The sequence below is a fragment of the Toxotes jaculatrix genome, chromosome 9 (genome assembly GCF_017976425.1).
Source record: "Toxotes jaculatrix isolate fToxJac2 chromosome 9, fToxJac2.pri, whole genome shotgun sequence".
NCBI lineage: Eukaryota > Metazoa > Chordata > Actinopteri > Toxotidae > Toxotes > Toxotes jaculatrix.
In genome coordinates this window covers 7,144,800-7,171,201 of record NC_054402.1, presented here as the reverse complement: position 1 = coordinate 7,171,201, position 26,402 = coordinate 7,144,800, and the positions used below count along the sequence as shown (strand labels likewise).

Genomic DNA, 26,402 nt, shown 5'->3' with positions numbered 1-26,402 from the left:
TAATAGCAACAGAATACAATACAATTAAACACAGAACTGACCCTGTAAGCGTATCCTTAATCTCCTCTCTTGTTAAACTGCACTTTAGTATAAATTTCTCTGAGTTTTAAACTTATCTTGACTCACAGCTCACATAGATAAGGTCTTCAAAGCACTAAAAGACCATCTTAAGTGATGAATTTATTCCTTATTATCACTCCCTTCTCTTTCCTCTGAATGTTTATATACAGCCAAAAATGTTAACTTTCCCGGCTTTGTTGTTAAAAATTTCCTTACCTTCAAGAATCATTTACAGTGAAAATGATCAGTTAATGCACTAATCTTACAGGTAGAGAATCTTCACATGTAAATTTGTATGTTATTTTTAGGATATAGCTGATTTTACAAAATACCAGACTGCTATAAGGCCCAAATTTCTTAGTTTGCAATCTGAGCAAAATGAGGTTTGGAGAATTTGCACTATTAGGTGAGAGATCCCCCATTCTCCTTTTGTTGTACTGCAGAAGAAGAGCAGGAAGTCTTGCTGAAACTGTTTCTATAGGTTTCCTTCAGTATTGGATTGTGGAGAACCATATAATTTGCATACAAATGTATTTAGGGCATTACAGCTATCATTCTAAGGGCTTATCATTTATGGCATACAGTTGAAGTGCTTGCTGCAAACTGACCCTGCAAAAAGTTAAAGGCCAGTCTGACCACGAGCCCACAACCAAACAAATACAATTGTGTGAGCTGGTGAAATGGCTTAATGTTTAACATAAGCATGTAAAAACAAAACAAAAAAGGCAACACAGCACCCCAGCTGTAAATGATTAAGATCTTAAAGGTACAGCAGGTGTTAAAAGCGTTCAAACACCTTTAAGAAATCGATTTTCTGTCCCTATCAGTCATGACGTTAATCACGCTGGAGGAGTCTATGAATCCGGTGGACTGTTCACGTAAGAGCCTCATGACAGCTGGACAGAAAACAAAGCGAGGGCAAAAACTCCAGCCAACAAGCCAAACGGCTCCATAAATCCCAGTGTTCCTCCTGCTCGGAGGGTGTGGGCTGCCATGGACGTAGGTGAGGTACCTGGGCGTGTCGTAACACGCAGGTAGTTTCGACACTTTTCTTGCGTTTCCCAGTTTAATGCGACTCACTTCTGAGGAAGTTTCAGCAGGACGACCCGGGGAATGAGATATCAAGGGGGAAACAAAATACGACCGGTGAATCGCAAACCAAGGTAAGTTGCCTTTTTTTTTGTGTTTTTATGTTAACTTTGTAAAAAAAAATGTTTTTCGTCGTTTGTAGATAGAAACGTGGGTGGAAACGGTTAGCTAGATGCAAAATAATACCAGGCCCCTTTGAGATTTAGCCTGTATAATTTCAAATCATATATTTTTGAATATTTTTTTTTACTCACGTAATATTTTCATCAATTAATCTTCTGTATTAACTAACACTGTAACTGAATTTAACATGCTCATTTGAAATTTTTAATTGTATCTCTAAAATAATCCCATAACAACTTGTGAGGATCATGATAGATCTGGCTCAACATGTGTAAGTGTATAGTGGATTATGGTAATGGTTTTCATTGGATACAACACTACAGTAATAAATGTTAGGTACTGTGGAGAAAGTGAAAGCTTTATCCATTGCTAAACACTGTTGCTCACAGTAGTTGTACATGAAAATCTTTGTAACTGTGTCCCCACCCTGTTCTCTTTCTTTCAGTCTGAATGCATCATCCTAACTGACTACATTTTGGACAAGTCCGTCCGGCACAACAGCTGCGCCACTTTCTTATAAAAGCAGCAAACTTTTCACTGCAAGTTCTTTATATGCTTTAATCCTGCCTGTATGTGTGACTGAGACCATGACTGCATCGCAGACCTTCTGAAGGCTCTTTGACAAAAGATGCAACCAGGAGATCCTCCTGCTCCACCGCCTCCGCCACCACCACCACCTCCTCCTTTGCCTCCACCACCTCCAGCCCCTGGCCTTCCTCCATCCCTACATGGCGCGGGCCTCATTGCGAAGGGGGAGCGCCGGCTCTCCAGGATGCGCAGTTTCAACTGGGAAACCCTTCCCAAACACAGTGTTATGGGAAGGCACAACATCTGGACATCAGATAAGACTGATGGGGAATATGAGCTGGACACCGATCACATTGAGGAGCTGTTCAGCCACAAGCAGGGCCAGCAACAACTCAAGGCCCTGAACAACCAGAGTCTGAGGCGCTTGCCAACTGCTGCCTCAGGAGGAGAAATGGTGAGTACAGCCAGCCAGAGGATACAGGTCACACTTTGCTGAATCAGACTGGTACTTTAACCCCAGTGGTTTGTAGCAATAGATTGAAATGTTTGGTAGTTTTAGTTGTGTAGTGCTGAGGTATGGAGGTGGATTGATTTTTCCTGTCGGCATGAAGTTGAGATAAACAAGAGTGTTTACAGTGTTTCTCTCGGCTAAAACCTAAAACCATCCTTGCAGCAATAAATGTGGATAAAGATCCCCTCAGTTGAGCTCATTCTGCATAATCCACAATTCACAATCCATGTAATTTAGGAAATGGGACTATATCTATCTATCTATCTATTTATCTATATATCTATATCTATATCTATATATCACTTTTTTTATTAGTGTAGAAAAATAATCAGTTTATTTGTACATTGCATTACCAGAGTGGCAATAGATATAATGTAATATTTGTCTTTGGAACATCACTCAATACAAGGGTGGAGCCTCACTATTCTTCATATCTGTTTGCTAAAGGAAGGCACGTTTTTGTCCTTATACAGCACTAGTCTGTGTAACAGCCCACTTGTGCTCTGTATTCAAGCTACTGTACATTATAAACTGCATTTCTTAACATTTATCTGATGACAAGTCTATAGTCAAAACAAGCAGAAACAAAGAAGTTTTGATTTTTTTTTTTGCATATCTGTTTCACTGTATACTCTTTACGGTTGTAGATCGATGGAGGTTAAACGTTTGTCTAACAAAAATGGGTTAAAATCTGTTACTAAACTTTTATTGTGAGCTGTGTTCCACTAATCACTGAGAAAATACATCAATGCTGCAAAATGGTATCTTTGTCCTGATTGTTCAATACAGTCAACTCTTAAGAATTCTTAACCTTTGGATTCAACTGTCTGTTTGGAAAGCTGAGGTATCTGTGATACAAGCGGACACTGCTCAAGCCAATAGTGAAATTATCTTAGGGACTGACAAGATGATTATATCCAGGTCTGTGTCTGTTTCCATTCCCAGGTTTCCATCCTCAGCTCCAAGAGGAGCATGAACATTGGAATTTTCCTAAAGCAATTCAAGCGGTGAGTCAGTGGTAGTATTCCTAAGGTGTGATTGCCTTAGCACAATAATCTCTTCATATTTCAGTGTAAAACAACACAAGATGAGGCACATAGATTAGTCTGCAACATGGTTGCCTCATGCTCACAGACCTGTTAAAGCCGACATGCCCTGACACATCTGATCTAGACTGTTCTACAGCTCCAACAGGTTACCTCCCTTGGGTTACCCACAGATAAATTATTTAGAGGTATTGTAAATGTATTGCCTAAGGCTGTTTTGCATATGCGACAGATCTAACAGGAAATGGAAAAATGTTCTGTCATTGTTAATGGTGACGATGATGATGAGCATTTGTACACACAAACTGACTGAAATGTCACAAGTGGCAAAGCAGAACATACAAATCTGCACATTAATCTAACGCTCTTATTCTTTTAGCTACTATATTTCCCTTAAAAAATGTGTTTCTCTCTGTTTAAACAGAGTTAAAGGATGTTCCATCAATGTCATGTCTTACACATGTATTTTTCTGACTGACATCAGAAGAGCCAGAAGTGTTGCAATGTTGCAAATGTTTATGAGCAGGTAGAGGCTTGTTGGTGTCAGCAGCCCAAGTCTTCCAGAGGTGCAAAATTGTGGTATTAACATGACACACACTGCTCATGAGATGTCCCAACCCTAATGAAAAACATTAATATAACTGGTAACTAACAGTGTCTGTCTCTCCACCTCCCTCCACAGGCCTGTGAAAGACATGATTGAAGAAATCAAATCAGGAAGTAGTCTCAGTTTTGGTTATGGAAAACTGAGGGAGCTGTGCAAACTGCTGCCAGATGAAGGGGAGGTACTTGTGCCAGCTGCTCATTTCTTCTAATGTGTTATGTAAAACTTACAGCTTTGCTGCTCGTAATTTTACCAGGATTTTAAGATGTGTGGGCTTTTTTGGGCTCTTTCAATGCAGGTGAAGCAGCTGGTCGGTTTTAAGGGTGACCACTCAGCTCTCCCTGAAGCAGATCTGTTTATGCTAATGCTGGTCAAGACTCCCAGGTGAGCTACCGCAAGTGAAATTCCTGGTACTGCATGTATTAAATATCAGTGGTGGTTAATTAATGATGGAAATTTTGTGTCCATTAGTTATGAAGAGCGTCTCAGCAGCTTGGTGCTCAAAGAGGATTTTTTTCCACTCGTGGATGAAATGAAAGAATTCATTAGCACTTTAATAGCTGCTGGAAAGGGTATTGTGTGTTTTCTTGGTTTTTAAATAGATCAGACTCACAACAGATTTTGAGCAATAATAGAGTTTAGACTTAGAATTCACTGTGTGTGTCCTCTTTCAGAGCTGTTGGAGTCTGATAATCTCCATTCTGTCATTCGCCTGGTCCTGAAGACTGGAAATTACATGAATGCTGTGAGTCTATGTGAGAGTGGAGACTTGGATAATTTCCTTTTGTGTTTGTACATCTTTGAGTCTTATTTTATTTAATGTGATCACAGGGTGGCTATGCAGGCAGTGCAGTTGGTTTCCGAATGGCTTCTCTGTTGAAGTTAGTGGACACCAAAGCAAACAAACCTGGAATGAATCTTATGCATTATGTTGTGATGGTAAGTAGCTTTTATTACTTTGATCTGTTTGCAGTCTAGATTCTGTTTTTATGTATCTTCAGGTATGTTTGAGTCTTATATAAACTTTCACATTCAATACAGCAAGCTCAGAAGGTGGATGTGGCCCTGCTTAAATTTCCAGATCAACTCAAACACATTGAACCTGCAGCAAGGTAAACAATCTCATTTTGAAGCACAAACCATATTTTAACTGTATTATTATTTGCTGTATTATCATGAATATATATATTTTTTGTTTTCATAGAATAAATAAAGGTGACATTGAAGCAGAGTTTGGGAGACTGGTAAAGAAAGTACAAGATGCCAAGGCAGACACCTTGAAACAGGAAGAGCTAAAGGCACAGATGGAGGATTTTCTCAAGGTGAGGAAGCCTTCTGTTGGGAAATTCAGCCCAGTTTGTGTGAATTTTAACATTGATTATATGTTCTAACATTTTTATTTGGGCTTAATCTAGAAGGCTGAGGTCTGCTTGGCAGAAATAGAGACTGATTTTCAGGAGTTGCAGTCAGTGAGTGATTCTGTGGCCGAGTATTTCTGTGAAGACCCAAGCAGGTTCAAACTGGAGGAATGTTGCTCAATTTTCAACTCCTTTTGTGAAAAATTTCTGCGGGCCATGCAGGTAAGCCTGTATACTGGCATGTTTTCTTCATCTGAGGAAAAAAAAAACCCTCCAACTCAATTCACTGACTGTGATTTTCTACAGGAAAACAAGGCTCGAGAGATGGTAGAGGTGAAGCGGAGACACAGGGATAGATTACAGAGTGCTGCCAAGCGCAGGTCCACAGCTACCTGCTCCAGCAGAGACAAAGAAATGGATGATATTGCATTAGAGTCCATACTACAGAACTTCCTAACCAATCGTGTCTCTCGGAGGAGACTCGGAAGGCCCTCGTCCACTCATGGAAGCCCCACAAGTGGCAGCCCAAACAGCGGGAGCTTATCAGAAATTACTTCACAGGCAAACCTCCCCACTGGAAATCAGAAGAGAGCTGGCTCGTTTAGAGCTAAGGGGATGGGCAGAAAAGAGTGGAATTCTTCATTTGAACTCACAGAGGACTCTTCACAAAACAAAGCCCAGTCAAATGGCGAGGACAGCAAGGCAAAAGGTGGCACTCCTCATGAAGAAGAGATGAAAGCTTCCAGAAAAGAGGACTCTAGAGGATTTACACACCCAGCCAAAAGGACTGCCAACATTTCCTCCTCAGTTAGATCTTTCTCAACTACCACTGATGATGGTGACAAAGACATACAGGACAATAATCGTGAGGAGGCCCAAAAGTTGCGTGAAGCATCTAAAAAAGTGTTGCGGTTTCAAAACAGCCGTGGCAGTGTCTCATCGGTGGACTATTCTCTGGAAAATCAGAAATCTCCTGGTCCAAGTACCACCTTGCCTCGTCAGCGCACCTTTGATGAGGACACAGAGAGATATCCTGGAGACCCAACCAATGAAGATTTGGTTACATTTTTGCTCGGTCCTTCATCCACCTCAAAACGTAACCTTGGCCGCCGCCATACTCTGCCTACCAAAGTCCCTAAAACTGAGGAAGAGGAAGGTAATCTGGGGGATCAACCTCCAGTCAGCAGTCCCAATCCTGTGGCAAGAGAAAAAGAGACACTGCCAGCAGAGGGTGCTGATTTTAATGAGGTATCTCACAGCTTTAAAAAATCTGGTGCTCAGGCCCAGAATTCTCCATCAGCAGAAAAGAAAAGCAAACTAAATGTTCCTTCAGCCCATGTTCCAGATGAAGGGCTTGGGGACCCAAAACAAGAGGGTAAATCAGTTGAGCCCACAGGCAACCGTCTGCAGAAGAATAGTGAAAAGAGTACGTGGCTTAAGACTGAGACCTCTGGACTGTTTTTTAGTTTTTTTAAACGCTTTGGAGATATGAGCAAACTTCAGAACAGCAAGGAAACGGTTCATAAGGGCACCGATTCTGGTGTATAGACTTTGAAAGATATAAAATTTAAAGTGAGGGAAGTGCCTGGAACTCTTTTTTGTAATTAACTCATCATGGTGATGATGTAGTGTTGTCTCTAATGCTACGTTTGTAAATTTATAACAGGTTACAGAGGATGTAAGGAGACAGAGAAGGTTCTAGGAATGTTGTTAGGAGTGTTTTTGCTGAGGAAAGGCCTTTTTGTGTGTGTACCACTAGATGGCGGAACATAACAGTGTACCACTAGATGGCGGAATAGGGATGTTGCTGATTTCCAGACGATCTGCACATTGTCTAGTAAACAAAAGAATGATGGGCACACTCACTGTAAAACATTTTGTTGTAACTTTTTATCCATGCATGATGACATTCCCTTGACAACATGGCATTGTCTTCACCAGCTGGATAAATTGGTTTGATTGTTATTTTTTATACTTGGATAAATGATAAATGACAATTGGTGTTGAATACAATGTTGTTATTTTCACTTTTACAGTTATGAATACTTTTTTTCCCTCTTTGTTGTCCTTCTCTGTTGTTTTCACAAAGTTGTATCAAAAATGCAGAAGGTTGTGAATGCTTTCAGGGTCTCACTCAGTTCACCCATTGTTGTTGTTGTGAGTATTAAATGGGTCAGTGTTACAAAGGCAGCCTGTATCTGAGCAGAGCTGAGCTGAACCATGGCCTGTCAGTGGCAAGGTGAAGGGGGCTAATCTCAAGTTGGTTGAAGGCCACCTTGAAGTGTAGAACACCTGGTGGCCTATTTTGATGGAAAGTACCAGCCTGATTGTACTTGCCCCTATACATTGCTTGTAGCACTGCCAGGCTACAACCCCAATGTCTCCACAAGCTAGGAACAGATACAAGGGGTCAGTGAGGCCACAGCTTGTGCCAGTACATGTAAGCGTTCAAAATCTAGTTCAGCTACTGGCAGTTACAATAAATAACTTTTTAGGACTGCACCCAAATGTCTGATTGAACTGCAATAATGACCTGCTGTTGTTGATTACACCAACTGGAGTAATCTGAATGCTTTTTATATTTATTTAGGATAAAATATTTAAAGACTGTGATATATAGCCACTGAAATTATACAAGGAGATACAAAGAGTATTGTCATGAAATTTTGAGTTGGCAAACTGTTTTTTTGTAACCGTGTTAGCGAGAATGTTGAGTAAATACACACAATTACAGTGAGTTTCAGTATAGAAGAGAATCTATTAAGTGTCCAGGTAACTCTACTCTCCACCTAAGAGTATGCACAATATCAACTACATATTTATACAGCTCTGTTTATACAGTTTGTAATGTGAGATGACACAGCATACTTCAAAGGCTACAAAAGATTAGCACTTAATGCGAGGAACAGTTGTAGCATAATGACCTTATTTTATCAGCTGTGAGTCTTTATTAGGTGTGGAACCTGTTTCAAATTGACAATGCAATGATAACAAATGGTTATGTGTGACATTGTACCTTTTTATCTAAGACCAAGTAACTGCTAGCAATCGCAGTATTATATTATCAGTTATTTTAGTAAAAGCAGTTATGAAGAAAATGTTTTCAATAAATTGCCAGAGAAAGCCTGTTAAATTAAACACATACTTATTTCTCCCAAGTACATTTGACATATTGTGATGTTGTTATATGAATATGTGACGAAGTAGTTACAAAATTGGATTCTTGAGTCATTAACCTGTGAACGGTGACCTGTTTGCTGCTGCTGCTGCTGCTGCAGACTGCAGCAGCCATCTTGACTAAACTACGATGATGGAAGCAGTCTCCATGGCAACTCCACCTTGCAGAATAAAACCCAGAGATGCCTGTGTTTGCCCCTCACCCCAAGCTCCTCCCCCAACAAACTCCCCACCGCCTGCACCACCATCAGCTTCACACAGCGCATCCGCTTTACAATACACTGCCATCTTTTTTCATTCATGCCTTTCTCTGTCATCCTCCCGCTTTACCTAGAGCATCTGTATTGATCCATCCCCCACTACCTCACAGTGAAACCTTCAGAGAGACAGATTTAGCATCTAGTGCGCTTAAACTTGAGCTAATAGCTTAATCCTTAAAATACCGCTTTCTTGCACTTTTAAGGGGAAAACTGATTTTTTTTCTTTTCTACACACAGATTATACTGTTATGTATTCAAATAGACTCATCAAGTGCCCTGACCCCAACCCCCATACCACCACCTGACTCCACCCAAATAACTGTACCAGAAGAAGCAGGACTCCCCTGCTGTTTGCACACACCCATCTCTCTGCCTTCCCCTAAACCCTCTTATTTCCCTGCCGTCATAAACTCTGCATAGTAATTAGCAATTTCCCTGTTTACAGTTAAAAAAGAAGCTCATGGGGAAAGTTCTAAGGGAAGATGACGTGAATCACGCTGTGAAACTGTTAAGGCACTGAACTACAGTTGGTTTTGCCAGACTGTTGTGTTCAGTGGTATATTCCTTTTGTTTATACACTCCAATAATTCTTTGTACCCTAATAATTCAAATCTTAGAGGTAATAAACTACATCCTTTGTCCTTTTAAGGGAACTGGGTGGTATCTAAGGAAGCCAAACCCCATTGCACCAGACAGACTGTATGCCTCACTCAGTTCCTGAGATTTCATCAGTTTAGCATATTCCCTGCCCCCTCCATATGCTATTGGGCTCTTCAGCTCCTCCCACCAGACATCTGACCAATACTGCGTGTAAGCCACTCCCCTAATCTCCTCCTTTCCCTTCTCCTCTTCCTTACTGTCCCCCTCTTCTCCCAGACAGACCCTGCCCTTTCCATTCTGTCGCCTGGTCTGTGGATTCTGTTGTAGAGGACTGGGACACTGACAATGGGAAGATTTCTCTCCGGCCTGCAATGCTGACACTCCACTCCCTCCTGCTGGGAATTCATGTGAGTACAATCCGTCCATTCACTTTTTTTTTCTTTTATGGTGTCGTATTTCTGCTTTCTCATCTTGTTCGTGCCATTATCTGGAGTCCTCAATAATACAATGACTGAGATGGGAGCAGATGAATAATTGATTATTCCATCCCAAACAGCATCTGTGCATGGTAAATCACAGAGGGGCTGTACTTATTAACAATGGTGTCCCCTCTGTTGTGACAAGTACTGTTTTCATTATTAATCAGTCATGGAAAACATAAAGCTTTTTATTCTAGTCTCGTTTAAGAGCAACTGTTGCACTAAAAAACTCGACTGCTCTCATTCTTTATTTCTTCCTCAACCAGCCCACACACTTCTCCATTTTAGCTCTTAGGCAGCCCTGGCTGCTGCTCTGTAGCAGGTGGGCATCTCTGCTGCAGTCTGAGGGTTGGGCTCTGTAGTCAAGCATACATGTTCTTTTGTTTAGAGGATTAGTGATCTTTCATTGGTTTTCTAATCTGAATTTGTATGGGGTATACTGCTGGGAAGCTATGTGAGCCACATATGAATCAGCGCGTTGTTTGCTTATGTCACTCTGTGTGTTGCATTGTACTGCAGCAACCTCAACAGCCAATGCATCATTTTCACACCTCTGGCCTAGACTGTGAGCAGATGGTTCAGTGGTTTTGTATTGATTGGTCTTTTGTTCTGGAAGATGGCTCATCTTTGTGTGAAACTATCTCAAAAGTCACATTTTGATGAGTGCAGCTGATGGAAATGTTTGCCTGATTTTTCTGTGCGGGCTACCTGCACTGGGTCACAGGGAGGTTGCAGACAGTCTTGGATGTAGAACCTGAGGGCAGATGCTTAGTAGGGGTTACGCGTCTGTCATAGGGCCTCAGGGCTCTATTCAGTTTGGAGTCTCACATCATGTCTATGTCTCTTTAAGTAGCCAGGCCCAGCAGTATATGCAAGAAGACTGTGGTACAAATAAGGGCTCTATGTTGGTCATGCTAGCACACAATGAATTGTTTCAACACGTCTTTGTAAAAGCTGAACTAATAATGAGGTGTATGGGGGGTGGGGTCAGGAACAGAGCTCAGACGGTAACTTAAAAGTGACCAGATACAGTGTGACCTTTGAAGACTAATTTGATCAAAGGCAGGCATGTGGCAGTAATGAAGATGTAGCATGAACCCTACTTGTCAAAAATTATCTCTGCACCCATGCTAAACTGAAGATGGGCAGATTGATTAATTGGTTACAAACACATTAATAAACAGATAAATTGATCAAGATAATTTGGCCCGATTCTTAATATTCAGTGATTAAATGATTTCACCTTCAGGTTATATCACCCTCAGAATAATAATAAACATAATAAAAACATCCTATAGTACATCTGGATTTCTGGTCCTTCCTAAAAATGGTTCATGGCTCATTTTCAGGCCAGGAGCTGCATATGCGTATTGACTAGTAATTATTGTATTCTGCTCATTATACTGTGTGTACTGTTGTTCTACACTGAGACTGATCAAAGCTAATCATCAGACTCTGTCATTTTCTCTCCTTTAAGATGGATTTTCCTGAACCACTTATTCAGGTTTGGCTATTTTCATTACAGTCAGCACTTTCACCAGTCGTGAGCCTTTTCTTTTAGGTCTGGTGGCATCACAATTACATCATAGCCTTACAAAGAAGGATGAAGTCACAAAAGACATGACACAATGGATGTGATAAAACTTAGATGTGAGTCTCAGTCTAAACTTTACATCAGCAATTTCGGGAAAAAAGCTTCCGGATTATTCAGAGTGGTTCAGGGGTGATGATTTATTTCATCTTTGAAACTTTAGAAACTGCCTTTAAATGCCATTATTATTTTAGTGAACTACAGTCTGTTGTTTAATGTCTCTGAATATTTGGCAGCACTAACTAAACACAAGTGATGCAGTGCTTCCAGAAATGACAAAAGGAGAGCCATTTTCAAAGGTTTACCATGTTTAACATGTTACAGTGTTAAGATTAATGAACACAGCAGAGGCTTGACTAGGTCAGAAAGGTTAACACAATGCAAGAGCTGCAAGTCCCTGTTATTTAAATGTTACAAATCTCACAGATATTTCTGAACATTTTTCTTCATCATGATAGGGTTGGTTAGTAGAGACCAGTCATCTCTGATACATACATACACATACATTTCACGAACACACATTTGTGTTGCCAAACAAACCGCCATGCCAAAATCACATCCAGTTCATCATACATTCAGAACATTTAACTCATTATGTAACATAATTTACATTTTGTTTGAAAGTTGCGTCACGACTAATTTTAATCAAATCATCAAGCAAAACATTTGCACAGAAGACATCTCAGCCGCTCTGTAGCTCTCACTGCAGGTGGACAAAGGTCGCAGGCAGCAGCCTGTGCCTGTGCACTCTCCATCCTTTTATAAAAGCTGCTGTGCATGTTGCGGCTGCAGACACACTGCCTGCACGCCGCATTGTCTTCTGCAAGCCTTTGTGATAGCGGGCTCACAGGCAGAGACAGATATCTACTAACTCCCTTTTTGTGTCAGTGTTGATTAGAAACTCTGCTGACTTGGTACTTGACATGATGTGGTCACTTTATCTCATCTTCTCTCGTTAGTTGTCAGATCTTATCAATGTAATGTCTGCAGAGAAAAAAAGATGTGAGGCGACTACAGTGTTAGTCCCTTGAGGTACAGTTACTAATTGCTTCACAATTAGAGTCAATTTCTACAATTTTTACTGAGGTTCAGACTTGGTCAGCAAACTTTAGTGAGGTATTTGTTATTTATGCAAATTAATTTCTATGCAATCAGACTCAGAAAGTCAGACAAGCATAAAATATAAACACTGAGCCCAGTTATGGATATGATGAAATACAGAAAAACAATGTAACATCAAACAAATGGCAGTCAGTCAAATTATGATGTCTTAAGTTGAGTTCTCAAAAGCCATATACATTATATCCAGACACTGTTTTTCGTTCATTATGTGTAACTCAACGTCCACTGCTATGACCGTTAGCTGACAGAGACTGATGCACTGAGACAGATTCCTTCATCTGATGCAGTGAAGTGTAAGGGGAGCTTGTTAGTTTGAGGACCAGAGGTTTCTGTGTTGTGTGAATAATGATTGATGAGTCATCATAGAGCCAGGCACCTTCGCTGGCCCCTCAGCTGCCCCTTATCACTCTCCAAAAAACAGAAATGTACTCTCAGAGATCAGATTCAGGTTCGGTTTTCAGGTCTACATCAGCCTTGTTGTTCCAAACAGCACAAGGGCTCTTTGGATTGTTATTGCTAGCACAAATGGCACAATACAATCAATCACGCTTGACCAGTGTCTGAATTAGATTTCAGCAGATATTGCTGCAAATTGACATAATAGTCACAGGTTTCTCAAATGTTCATTGATTTACTGCCTTGTGATACCACATCAACAACAAAAGCAATCTTCAGAATGCTTTTGAATAAATAACACAGACAGTTAACGCTCAAACAGATAATTTCAGCTTTGCAGATGATATGTGGCATTTATAGAAATGTGGAAAGCAGTCCACATTTTCTTGTGTAATTTATGGACGGTAATGAGTTCATGTGGTAAAGCTCAGTTAAAGTCTCTGGGGCACAACTGTCTTTCTCACTTTTACTCTTTCTTCTCCTTTCTCTCTTTCTCTTTTAGTCAAACAGATATTTCTTCATTACACTCTACATGCTTCCTTAAAATCTTCCTTAAAGAACAAACTCTATCAGTTATGGTGGTTTGTTAAAAATTAGATCATGGCAACAATTATTGCATGATGACACATGCGTGTGTGGGGGCACAACAAAGTGCAGTCTGTATTTAAACACAGTCTTGACAGCAAATAATCAAGGGCCAACACTTCCTACTTCAGGCCAGAACTTTTGTCCATGTTTACAGGTCCAGCACACAGCTGACTACTGAGATAAACTGTTGGACAACTCTTTAGTCTAAAGTCTGTGACTCTAATGTCCTCTTTACTGGGGTGACACATAATGCAAATATCACTGGGGAGTAACCGAATTACAAAGGACTTCTTCTAATACTGATACTGAAAGATATACTTAAAATACTAGATGCAGTTGAGGGTTTTTGCCTTATACTCAAACAGGGGAAGAGGAAGGGAAGAGAAAAATGCTTTTTATGGACCTTGAAGTGCAAACATCCTGGAATGCTGAATAGTCATAGCTGAGGAATGATATTAACAAACTACAGTCCACTTAAAGGACCAGTATTCAACTTATCCTTTGCCATTTATTGGCTTTCAGTGAAATCATATCATGATGATATGATATTAATTGACATGTAATGGACTTGTGGATGACTATGGAACACAGTTTGATGCTTTTACATGTGATTTTGCTGCATGCATTTGTAGAGATATCAGACAGTTATCTTTATTGATATTATCAGTGGCACAGTGCCCGTCAAGCTGGAGCATGACCTTTGATTATGGCATCTGTGACGTCATTGAAAGGTGGTGTCTCAGTTCAGAGGAAAACATGGTTACCATGGTAAGAGCAAGTGCAGTTTAAAATAAATGGAGGAATCTCTGTCGATTTACTCGGGAACTGCTCATCCAGAAAACAATCGACACTGCACTTCCTTGGGTCCTTGTTGTAGTGGTCAAAGCACGGAAAAAGTACATTTTAAAAACTCAACAGCAACATTTCTTTCCACAGCCCCAGTGTCCCTGTCAGTGCAGATAATCCACAGGTGCTGTTATGAACAGCTGTCAACTGACCCAAAAAAGAAAATACACATTTAAATCTACATTAAATTGTTTTCTGGACCCAAACTGATTTTCAACTTGCTGAAATTAAGCATGTCGCATTTGTTATACTTTTCAGTAATCAGAAACTTTTAAGGATCACATGTTGGGAATAGCCTGACTTATCCAAGAGGTCATATTTTACACAATCTTATGTAATAGGTCTCATAAATAATTAAAAACAGCTGTGGGTGAGAGAAGTAGATCATCTATTCAGTCTGTTTTTGGGTGATTCTAAGTGGAGTGTTTTCTCATCCACAAAAGATAACATCACTCATCCATCCATTAGTCACAAGCCAAAACATGTCCTTCTTTTATTTATTTCACTTTACTAAATAATGAAATGTACTGGACTAGCAGGCATGAGTCATTACTGTTTGTATTATAGAGGGCAAAAAAGCCTTAGAGCAATGATTTGCAGAAAGCATGGCATCTCTTTAGTCCAAGTACACAACTCGCAACTAAAAACACAAGCGGCACTTTATGGGAGAGGTCAAGAGTGGAGCATGGCTACCTGCCCTTGCAGACGAAACCCAAGCAGATTAAGCTGAGAGCAATGTTTTCTCTGAATGTGAGCTCATGTTGCTGAAATCCAATTAAACTATTCATATTAGAAGTCCATGTCTTCAGGAGAAAAGTTTTCAGCACACAAACAACTCATCACAAGTATGGAATACCTCCTGGTAGTCTGGTCTATGAAGAAGCAATGACTGTCACTGTTTCACTGCCAGTAATAGAGTTTGTGTAGTGTGTGAGGCCAAGTTTATATGCACTTATGTGAGGTGTTTGCTTTAACTGACTGATTGGGCATGATGGTGTCATCAGAGTCTGGGAGACAGAGTAATCCAGATGGCAGACAGAGCCTGACCCCGCAGGAGGGCGTTAAGCCACTTAACTGTAAAGCAAGGTGAGAGTGGCAAGAGATGCTTTGCAGTCAAACAGATGAATTTACACACACTCACATTCAGTGGGTTTTCTGCTGACGTCATGTTCCAGTGTGACAGATGCAGTGCAGAGAGAGAAAACACTGTTGCATATTGATAATTGACCTCATCTGTATGAAGTGCTGATCATGCAGTTCCCGTGACAAAGCCTTGAAGAGGATATCTGGTCACATGCTGCCTCATTCATTACAGTATACAGCAGATATAGGTCTCTAGTCTGTACTCCACTGTCACTGTTATTGTATGAATGATATTTCTGTCAGAGCTTTTTTTTTTTTTCAACTCACAGATTACTTGTTATTTTTAGATTTATCAGTCTTTGAAAGATTTTGCTGCATGTGCATGTTGGAATAACTGAGCCCTTTAGAGCTTTGCGACAATGGCTGACAATTAAACCCTCTGCAGTGACCTCATTGATGTTGCTTTTGTCTTTTCTCTTTATTTTTCAATATACTTTTAGCTCACATTATCCATGTTTTTTTCTAAGCACATATACAGCCACCAAGGGCTGCTGTCAGGGAGAGACTGCTTTTAAAGAAAGATCCTCTTTCTGTGGTGAGACGAGTGGGAGGAACTGAGCTGAGGAGGACTGCTGAGGGAACGGACAGGCAGGGAGGAAGGGAAGCAAAAGGGGGGCGGGGGCTGGGGGGTTGCTGTTGCAGCCATAAAGGCAGCAGCCAGCCAGCCAGCCGAGAAGGGAGGAGCCTGAGGGCTTTGGCTCCGCAAGCTTCCTCCTGATGTCACCGTTCAGCTGCTGCAATTCAGCGTCCATGTGAAGGGAAGACAGCCCAGGGAGGGGAGGGCTTCTGAGAGGAGACAAGGAGAGGGGGAGGCAGAGCGGGTTGGGAAGGGGCTGGTTGTGTGGACAGTGAAAGGGCTCCTTAGTCAGTAGGCCTTGTAATCACTTGGCAAGTAGCAACAATGGGGCCTGCGCGCCTGAGAAAATCCCCATCTGCAAGACGTCTGTGGCTGAGATCAGGTCTGCTGATGCTATGAGTGCGTTTATGTGGCTGAGAGAAAGACAAGAAGAAGGAGAGGACAGTAGAAAGAAGGGAAAGAGATGAAAGGAGGGGAAGCAATGCATAGTTGTAAGCTTTGAACAGAGCTGGAATGCCATTGTTAGAGCTTGCTGCTCTGTGTTGCAGAGAGGGACAGCTGCCTCTGAGGCCTGCTAGCTCATGTGAGACAGACAACTCCGCTCACCGTGAATTTTCCCCCCATCTCCCCACTGACAGACAAACAGACAGGTGGTGCCTGAACTGAGGCAGCTGGGAGTCAAGGGAAGGAACTAGGAGGAATTTGGGGAGTGGCATTTTAAAGCTTCCTCTTTCCTCTCCTTACTCTCAAAGAAAACGGGCTTTGCTATATTTGTCAGGGCACTGTTCAGAGCTGAAAGACAGAGTGGGAAGCTTTAGCTCTTGGTGCTAGATGAAATGCAGGCCTGATAGTTTGCCCCATCTGAGGTCAGACTGAGAGAGCAGTTGTGTAGATGCAGCCACAAAATAGAGATTACAAACCCTGGTGGTGGATCAAAGATGAGGCGAGGCTGAAGGATTGTACAGTCATGGGGCTGTGACGCATGAAGAGATGATGGGTGAGTTGACATTTCTTTCTAAGGAAAGGTTTGTGTGTGTTTTCTTAGGATTAGTTGGATCTGGGGGATGGCTCTTAACTGGGTTATTAAAAATCGCAGTTGTGTAACATTAAGACTAATAGTGGTGTATCTGTTTTTAAATAAAGTGCGCACTAGTCTTTTGTCTACTCTTTGTCCTTGAGATGTATTAAATTGCAATAAATGGTTTGCTGTGTTCATATCCATATCTTTATCCATATGATAATATTTTCTCTTCTTGAATCCTTTGTCAAATACAAGAGTCTCAGAAATATTATATATCATCAGTTACTGAACCATGATGTTTTACAGTAACTGATGATGTACTACTTTCTGATCTACAACTGACTGTTTTGGGATAAAGATAGCATCTGTTGTCATTTTAAGTTTGCTTTTAGGTTTGTAGGTCTTTGTAGGGAGATCAAATCAGAAATGACAGAACTGTTAAATTTACAGTCCTAGCTGTTACATTCCTCTGCTCACAGGCCCCGAACTGATATATTAGCACTATTACTTCATGCACATTGTATGCTTTTGGTCTATCTGGAGCTATAAATGTGAATGTAAACTAGCCAAGTTCACCTTTTCATAGAAATATCCCCTGGTTTTTGTTTTCTTTGTTCAGGAAATTATTTTTAGTATATTGCAGATCTTCTAATTAAGTGTGATTGACACAATGTGCAGCAGAAGAGGACAGGTTCCAGTGTTTGTTTGAGTTCTGTTTGTTGGAGTCATTATGAAGAAACTGAGCATCCATCATGAAACATTAAATTGTCCACATCCTAAAACAATAATCCGGCAGGATGCTGCTTACTGATGTTAAAATGAAAATAGGAAGAAAAAAGAGAAACTAATATTTTAACATTTAACATCCACAATTTTTACACAGCGACACATTCCAGTTTTTAGGATCTGACTTTTATTGTTGTATTTATTTATTTGTTTTTACACTAATTCAACCTGTCAGCGCTCATCATGCCACTGATGACACAGACTTTGTCAGACATCACTCTTTGAAATTTCATACAAGTACTTCCTCACCAAATTCCGAATGAAGTGGATGGAGAGCTTCCATTCAAGAGGCACAATGCAGTCTCAAGGTTATAGGCAGATAGTGCATTACAACAAAAGGATGGTGACAGCAAGAGCAACGTCTAAACACAAATGCGTATTAGTTTCTAATTTTGTACAGCTGAACTGAACAGAAATGCTTAGTAGTGTTACAAAACTAGTTATCCAGCAGAACAGACCAATGGCTGAAATTTTCTTTGCATGAAATACAGATTGATGCTGTTTTGTAAGCAGTGTTTACTGACCACATTAAAGCGACATGTCTGTGTTTTTGGTGTTCATGTAATCCTTAATGTGCTGATTTACAATATGACAGATGTACAACATGTCATTGGCACACTGAGATAATCTGTGCTTGACCCAGTGATACAATTTCATGTAAGAGCAGCCCTGCTAACTGAACAGAGAGCCAGCAGGCATGCTCTCATAAAACAGGACATTGTGTATAAAATTAAAAAAAGATGCATTTAAGCACTCTTCATCAACAGCATAGTTGTATATACATAAACTGTACTTCCAACACCACCGTAAACACAGACATGTTGGCTCCTAGACTGCATAGTAGTCTTGACAGAGAGTTCTGCCCTGCAGTGTTAATCATATGCATCAATTTTTCTTCCGCTGCATTAGCTTGATTAGGATTTTCACTTAAAAAGCCAAACAACCTCTAGCTGTTCGGTTACTTAAGAAAAGAAGTGGCTCATCCTACAGACAGTTTCATAAGGGAGGGAAAGCATAAAATGCCAGCAGATAGAAGACATGGATGAGGTTTTACAACATTAACAGCACTATGACTCATTTCTTCCTTGTGCTCATGCTGAGGGTAAGCGAATACACCCTCCTCACCCTGTTTGAATGTTTCCTCAAGGCTTTCTTGACCTTTCTCCTGTTTCTTCCAACCTGTGTGTGCAGGTTAAGTGGTCCCTGTGCCCCCTTTGAATGTCCATCACTATGGCTAAGCGTGAGACTGGCAGCACCAGCCCTGTGGTCAGGCAGATAGACAAGCAGTTCCTGGTCTGCAGCATCTGTTTGGACCATTATCACAACCCCAAGGTCCTGCCCTGCCTGCACACCTTCTGTGAGAGGTAAGCTCTGAATCAATCAATGAAGCTTTGTTTGTACAGCAAGTTTCAAACAGTACAGTTCAAAGTACAATTCAGGTAAATGAAAAACTAATAAGATTAATTTGATGGTAGCAAGATAAACAATAAATCAGAACTAAAAAAAAACAATATAAAAATCAAATTACAGCCATAAAACATCTGCAAAATTCAAAGATGAGACATCTTTTAACTATTTTAGGGTGACGTGCAGTAGCTATATACTACAATTAATGCTTTCAAAAATTATGCTTAATTCAGAAGGTGAGCACATAAGAATTGACATATAAGACATTTAATTCAGTGCATTTTACTGTCTTTTGTGTTCCCTCTGCTTGCAGTAAGTTCTTTGTGTGGGATGCATTATTGGGATGTTTAAAGATCTTGTGTAATGTGTAATGACCCAAAATCATGCCACTTACACCAGCTATTCTCTCATCACTGTCGCTTCTACATGATGTAAGGCACCAACCACTCTGAACTTGGCCGCAAGAAAGCAGACAGCATTCTTTATGGCACAGCATTGTTGGCAGCAAGCACTGATTTCCACAGCTTTGCTTTGCAGTTATTTAAATAATTTGGTGCTCTGTTGTGCACTTTAAAAACTGTTAGGACCAGAATGTCATTGTCCTCCGAGAAAAGTTTAGCATTTTTACTCCACATTGACCCTGGGACAGGTTCTAAATTACAAATTCAGCCCTCTGATTTATTTCTTTTACATCTTGCCTCTGTGTAGATGTCTACAGAACTACATCCCTCCCCAGTCTTTGACGCTGTCCTGCCCAGTATGCAGACAGACCTCTATCTTGCCAGAGAAGGGTGTGGCAGCCCTGCAGAACAACTTCTTCATCACAAACCTAATGGAGGTGTTACAGCGAGACCCAGAGTGCAACCGACCTGAGGCCTGCAATGTTCTTGAGTCAGCCAGTGCAGCTACAGCCTGTCAGCCCCTCTCTTGCCCCAACCATGAGGGCAAGGTAAGTTAAAACAACAGGGCAGAGGGTGTTGTATATTGTAGGTAAAATCAGACATCAACTGCCAAGTTCATGAAAATACTATTTTTTCTGACATGTGTTGAAACATGTGTTTAGGCACAGAAACATAATTCTCAGTTGTCTCTTGCTCCACTGCACCATCTACAGGTGATGGAGTTTTACTGCGAGTCATGTGAAACAGCCATGTGTTTGGAGTGTACAGAAGGAGAACACAGGGAACATGTGACAGTTCCTCTGAGGGATGTGCTGGAACAGCATAAGTCAGCACTTAAAAATCAGCTGGACACTGTGCGCAACAGGTACAGTTTTCAGTGCTTTAATCCATAATGGCTTACGTCAATGTATCTGAAAGATCTTGGGGGTACTATAAAGAATGATAATTTGAAAGTTTTATTTTGTGTTCATTTTGCTTTCTTCTGGCAGACTACCTCAGCTGACGGCTGCCATTGAGCTTGTGAATGAAATCTCCAAGCAGCTTACAGAGCGGAAAAATGAGGCAGTGACTGAAATCAGTAATACTTTTGACGAGCTGGAGAAGGCCTTACATCAACGCAAGACGGCTCTCATTACTGAGGTGGAAAACATCTGCAGTGTTAAGCAGAAGGTCAGAGATCTTTCTGATTTTTTTTATTTGTGGAGAATGTTTCCTGTAATGTTCCTCATTCTAGTACAAGCACCGCTGACTGTCTGCTTCTGTCTACTTGGACATTTTTAGGTGCTTCAGGCACAGCTGACCTCTTTGCTTCAGGGCAAAGAAAACATTCAAAGCAGCTGCAATTTCACAGAGCAGGCTCTGAGCCATGGCAGCGCCACTGAGGTCCTGTTGGTCCAGAAGCAAATGGGTGAGCGGGTCAGTGCCCTGGCACGACACAGCTTTCCTGAACATCCTCACGAAAATGGACATCTGGAATGCCAGGTTGAAACAGATGGACTAAGGCGCTCCATCCAGAACCTAGGAGTCCTGATCACAACAGGGGCTGTGGGTTACACGAGTGTTGCCACAGGTGAAGGCCTGCGACATGCACTGGTCGGCCAGCACACCACCATCACAGTCACTACTAAAGACAAGGATGGAGAACTGGTGAAGACTGGTAATGCTGCTCTAAGGGCAGAGATTGTCTCTGCAGACGGAGTGTGCACTGAAGCTGAAGTGGTTGACAACAAAAATGGCACCTATGAAGTTGGATATGCCATCCGCTCAGAGGGAGAATACACCTTCTCTTTGCTACTATATGAACAGCCTGTGAGGGGGAGTCCATTCCGTTTGCGTGCTGTCAAACCATCAGATGTCCTGCAGTCACCAGATGATGTGAAGAGAAGAGTGAAGTCCCCGAGTGGAGGAGGAGGTCATGTTCGACAGAAGGCTGTGCGCAGGCCCTCCAGCATGTACAGCACCACCAAGAAGAAGGAAAACCCAATAGAGGATGAGCTGATCTACAGAGTGGGTGGGTGAATAACTGACTGTTTCTGCTGTTGATTATGATAACTGCTGACTGAGCTGCGTGATATCTCTGGATAATCTGAGCACCTGATGATGCAGAGTATTCAGTTTTAGACCTCCATTGTGGGGGTTGTACCATTGTACAGACAGAGAGACATATTTTAAGTGAAGAAAAACAGAACTACATATGCATAGCTCTTAAGCGGCCTAATGTTTTGTTGATATGACAGGAACACGGGGGCGAGATAAAGGAGAATTCACTAACCTACAAGGCATCTCGACCTCCAGTAATGGACGGATTGTTGTGGCAGACAGCAACAACCAGTGCATACAAGTCAGTGTCTATTATTCTCTTGAACTGCAATAAAAATTTAGGGAATTATTCCATTGTTTTGTTTTGTGGAGTGTTTCATTTTTTTCTTTGTCTAGGTATTCTCAAATGATGGCCAGTTTAAGATGAGGTTTGGCGTCAGAGGTCGCTCACCAGGGCAGCTGCAGCGCCCCACAGGGGTCACAGTGGACATGAATGGAGACATTATTGTAGCTGACTACGATAACAGATGGATTAGCATCTTCTCCTCGGATGGAAAGTTCAAGGTGAATGGTCTCAGCCAAGAAAAAAAGCGTTTTCATTGTACAAATTTAAGATATTACACTGAATGACCAAATTGTCCCCCTGGCTGTCACAGAGCAAAATTGGTGCTGGAAGACTGATGGGACCAAAAGGTGTGGCTGTGGATAAGAATGGACATATCATCACTGTTGATAATAAGGCCTGCTGTGTCTTCATCTTCCAATCAAATGGGAAGCTGGTGACAAAATTTGGAGCCAGAGGAACATTAGACAGACACTTTGCAGGTACTGTGTCCTTCTACAAGTAACCTACAGAATGATCTTTTCAGTAATGATGTCTCTTATAGGAAAAATCTGAGATGCACGCCAAATGATGCTTCATGTTTAAAGGCATGTGGTTGGGCCAGATTTACAGATTTTATTTATGTTTCATATGTTACAGGAACGGTCATTTGTAAAGATCGTAGTTATTTAGAGATCAGCATGTTTCGCACCTTTTATTTCAGAGTCTAACTGATGTATGCATGTATAGCTGCTTGTCTACATATGGATGTCAATGCACAGTGAGTGATTCTGTATAGTTGCATTGATAATCCTAAACTGTACACACCTCATCATCATAGTAAAAAACAGAGCTGCACACTAATGCATGAAAAAGATGTGATGGTTGTCCCCTTGCCTTTGCCTCTCACACAGAAATAACTGTTAACAGGATTTGCTTGTATTGCTGGAATCCCGCGTTGATATGGCCTCAGGTGTTGCACAGAGCAGTATTTCAGTTGAAACTCACCCGTTCTTTCAATTTCATTTCTCACTTGGACCTTTCTTTTCTTTTAGAAAAAAGTGGTGCAAACATTGCACTGGAACAAAAGCTTAGTAAATCTGGCCCTGTTTTCAGTAAGTAATTAATTCACTGTGAGTGTGAACCAAGAAAATGATAAAATCTTTGTTCTTTTACATGTTGATACATCAACTCTGTCGTGTCTCACGTATTGTCCCACGTCAACTCTCAGAGTCTCTTTGTGACCGCTGTGTGTTTTGTGTTCAAAGTCCAAAAATAGTGTGGAACTTCCTCTCGTATGTTGTAAAGCAGTGGATGACGCATCTTTCCTTTTTCTTTCTGTGTCTCATTTGCTGCTCCCAGGTCCTCACTTTGTGGCCGTAAATAACAAAAATGAAATTGTGGTAACAGACTTCCACAACCATTCAGTCAAGGTATGGTTTGTTGCAAGTATATGTGTGCATTCTTTACTGTAGTAAATCTGGACTGAAAGTATTGTGAATAAAGGGCTTACAGGAAAAAGAGCTGAATTTAAACAAACAACAATGCCCCTCCCCTCATGTCTTTGCTATGTGGTACCTACCTTTTTACCTTTTTCAGTAACTCAATAACTTTTACAAATTAAAACGTAAACAGCTGTTGTGCTTGACTGGCTGCGTTGTTTTAAATAATTTTATCCTATTTTCCTCAACATATTTTTTTTATGTGTGACAGCAGAGTGTCATTCTCCCATTTTCCTGTTTAATCTCTCTCTGCAGGTGTACAATGCAGATGGGGAGTTCCTGTTTAAATTTGGCTCCCATGGAGAGGGGAACGGACAGTTCAATGCTCCAACGGGTGTGGCTGTGGACGCCAACGGAAATATTATTGTTGCTGATTGGGGTAACAGTCGCATCCAGGTTAGCTTGAACAAACTACATGTCACTAAATGCAGGGAACAAATTTTCTAAGCATATCACTCACTTAACCTACTTGTCCCTCTATGCTGTGTTTCTAACCAGGTGTTTGACAGCTCAGGGTCCTTCCTGTCTTACATCAACACATCGGCGGACCCCCTTTATGGCCCCCAGGGCTTGGCCCTCACATCTGATGGTCATGTGGCGGTGGCAGACTCTGGAAACCACTGCTTCAAGGTCTACCGCTACCTGCAGTAGAGACCTGAGACAGCCATCTCTTCATCACTGCAAGCACTGACAATGACACAACCAATGTATTCCACAGGGTGCAATGACCTTTCCAATACAGCCTTTTGATGTGCACATCAGCTGATCTCCTGGATATAGTTAAGTGTCTGAACCTGAGTTTACTCTTTATGATGTGTATTGAAGGTTGATTCTAAAGTTGGGTGATGTAGCGTCCTTGGGACAAGTAATGGACATAAAGCTAAACGTGCAAAAGCGTTTTTGTGTGTTGTACATGTTGATGGTATTATTACACCAGACTTTCTGTGAGACCGGACAGGGTAGGAGATAGACTGAAGTATTTAATGAGCCATAACTTGTCCAAATGCATGAAGTTTTATTTTATCTTAAAGCCTAGGCAACAACACAGTGTACCCATCGGTTGCTTTTCTCATGAACTAGTTAATGCTTACAGTGAAATGAACAGTGCTACGCTTCTCTAGCAATGAAATGTAAATTTTCTCATTTACTGACATCTCACATAAAAATTTCACCACCATCTGTGCATTGATTTGCTGTATGTACTGTATATACATAAATGTATATTGTGTATATTAGATCACTCAGTATGTATGTGCTATGATTTTGAAACACACAGCCTTTTGGCTATTCAGAGAGCAGCAGTCAAGGGTTCCAGGATTTTAAACGTGTGTATGGCAGCTGTTAAAAAGTGTGCTTTTGAAACATACCCAGCACATGCTTAAGAGAAGAAGTGTGTCATATTTATTGCTAATGTAAGCAGCACAATAATCATTTTTGTTAATATCTGTTTTAAAGGGGAAAAAAAACAAAATGGAAAAAAAAGCTAATTTATTTTATTTTATACACTAGTTCAGCATTTACAAATTATTTTTCTAAATTGATGTGCTTTTTTTTTTTTTTTCTTTAGAGCTTCACACTTTATCCATCTCCCTTGAAGGGAAATTCCACCTTAAAGCAGAATTCAGTATCCCCCTGCCCCACATCTGGAAAGTTTAGATTAGTGCTTGTGCAGGTGAGCAGCTCTTTTCCAAAGCCACAAAGCCATCTTTATCTTCATTTAGAATGTCATCAAAAAAGAATGGCTTAAGATATGGATTCATAGAGTGATTGCTTTGCCTTTAACAGCTAAACAGCTTTATTCATTGAAGTGCTAACAGATCCAAACCAGAAATAACACACATATCTCAGGAAATCCATCCAAATAAGATCAGCATATCAACTGAACATCTTTAAATACTTTGATGGCATCATGGGAGACACTGGGAGCTTTGTGAGAAAACTGTTAATTTGTGCAAATGTAGTCTAGATCAAAGATCATAAGAATAATTGGGATGGAATATGAATTCTGTTTTACCATTTTTGTTTGTGTTGTGTTTTGTTTTGTTTTACTTTCACATAGGACAGTTACAAAAGTATTAAATGATAATTTATTAGATGACATTGCCAGCAAACTCAACCACGCTTCCCTTTAGAATACACTCGCCTACGGTTCTGTTGTAAGCTGTCTAACAAAACGCTGTTAGATCTGAGTCTCTGCCTGCACTACATCAAGCCATGACTCCCATGGAAAAACCTGTAACAGTAGAGCTGTTGCTGCTCTTGCTCCACCCAGTGTTCACTCTGTGTAATATCATAAGAAAGCCAAGTGCCAGAGCAGAAGAGAGACCAGGTGCAGGAAGAAGGCAACTTCCTGGTCTGATATAATTACCTACAGCACTGTGCTAAACACCCAAACACCAACATTCACCCTCCTCAGACTTTCTGAGCTACAGGACATGACCTGATTTCACCAGTTAAGTCAACCAGGAAGCTACTTTTTCATGCACCTGATCTGTTATTTTATTTGTTGCCAAACAGGAGCCCAGACGTCTTTAATGAGTCAAAGGCCCACCTTTTTGAGAGGTGTTCAAAGCATTTTACCCTACGCTGTTTGTGTCACACCAATACAAACAATTTTCTTTTCTCTATGAATATGCACTGGTAATAAAAGCACATGGTTTACTGAGCTGTTGTATATGTGACTACTGATTTTGCTTTTCATGTAAATTAGGACAGTAAACCTTTTGGCCTTGCACCTCTCTTTTCAAAAGTCCTATTTGTCACTTTAACAAAAAATTGACTTATATATTGACTTATATTGACTTTAGATCAATAGGTATTCAGAG

The 26,402-nt window shown here is 40.9% G+C and overlaps 2 protein-coding genes across 6 annotated transcripts; both read left to right on the top strand.

Annotated features, from left to right (window-relative positions):
- Positions 1-1,124: 1,124 nt before the first annotated feature.
- fhdc4 (FH2 domain containing 4) lies at positions 1,125-19,358 on the top strand. Of its 3 annotated transcripts, XR_005894590.1 has the most exons (13): positions 1,125-1,223; positions 1,718-2,254; positions 3,257-3,318; positions 4,040-4,142; positions 4,260-4,345; positions 4,433-4,533; positions 4,636-4,706; positions 4,793-4,900; positions 5,003-5,073; positions 5,166-5,283; positions 5,377-5,541; positions 5,626-7,094; positions 19,345-19,358. XR_005894590.1 is itself a non-coding variant. In XM_041046656.1 (12 exons), exons 2-12 carry the CDS (start codon positions 1,901-1,903, stop codon positions 6,865-6,867), a joined length of 2,478 nt encoding a protein of 825 aa, XP_040902590.1. In that variant the 5' UTR covers positions 1,125-1,223; positions 1,718-1,900; the 3' UTR covers positions 6,868-7,377. The 3 variants fall into 3 exon arrangements, 2 of the variants coding, with proteins under 2 accessions (XP_040902590.1, XP_040902589.1); XM_041046656.1 differs by lacking the exon at positions 19,345-19,358 and having other exon boundaries at positions 5,380-5,541; positions 5,626-7,377; XM_041046655.1 differs by lacking the exon at positions 19,345-19,358 and having other exon boundaries at positions 5,626-7,377.
- Positions 9,638-26,238, top strand: LOC121187423 (tripartite motif-containing protein 3-like). Of its 3 annotated transcripts, none has more exons than XM_041046666.1 (13): positions 9,638-9,763; positions 19,097-19,269; positions 20,021-20,261; positions 20,427-20,578; positions 20,703-20,883; positions 20,995-21,724; positions 21,951-22,054; positions 22,150-22,317; positions 22,410-22,578; positions 23,131-23,190; positions 23,438-23,508; positions 23,833-23,973; positions 24,076-26,238. In XM_041046666.1, the coding sequence occupies exons 2-13, from the start codon at positions 19,124-19,126 to the stop codon at positions 24,226-24,228; spliced, it is 2,316 nt and encodes a 771-aa protein (XP_040902600.1). In that variant the 5' UTR covers positions 9,638-9,763; positions 19,097-19,123; the 3' UTR covers positions 24,229-26,238. The 3 variants fall into 3 exon arrangements, with proteins under 3 accessions (XP_040902600.1, XP_040902601.1, XP_040902599.1); XM_041046665.1 differs by lacking the exon at positions 9,638-9,763 and adding an exon at positions 16,917-17,095; XM_041046667.1 differs by lacking the exons at positions 9,638-9,763; positions 23,131-23,190 and adding an exon at positions 16,916-17,095.
- The last annotated feature ends 164 nt before the right edge of the window (positions 26,239-26,402 follow it).

What these genes read in the sequence shown, in the direction of transcription:
- fhdc4 (XM_041046655.1), top strand. Translation starts at nt 1,901, where the DNA reads ATGCAACCAGGAGATCCTCCTGCTCCACCGCCTCCGCCACCACCACCA. An exon ending in TTCCTAAAGCAATTCAAGCG is followed by an intron (nt 3,319 to 4,039) that starts GTGAGTCAGTGG and finishes CTCCCTCCACAG; the next exon opens with GCCTGTGAAAGACATGATTG. An exon ending in AATTTCTGCGGGCCATGCAG is followed by an intron (nt 5,542 to 5,625) that starts GTAAGCCTGTAT and finishes GATTTTCTACAG; the next exon opens with GAAAACAAGGCTCGAGAGAT.
- LOC121187423 (XM_041046666.1), top strand. Translation starts at nt 19,124, where the DNA reads ATGTCCATCACTATGGCTAAGCGTGAGACTGGCAGCACCAGCCCTGTG. An exon ending in CTGGACACTGTGCGCAACAG is followed by an intron (nt 20,579 to 20,702) that starts GTACAGTTTTCA and finishes TTCTTCTGGCAG; the next exon opens with ACTACCTCAGCTGACGGCTG. An exon ending in GCAACAACCAGTGCATACAA is followed by an intron (nt 22,055 to 22,149) that starts GTCAGTGTCTAT and finishes TTCTTTGTCTAG; the next exon opens with GTATTCTCAAATGATGGCCA.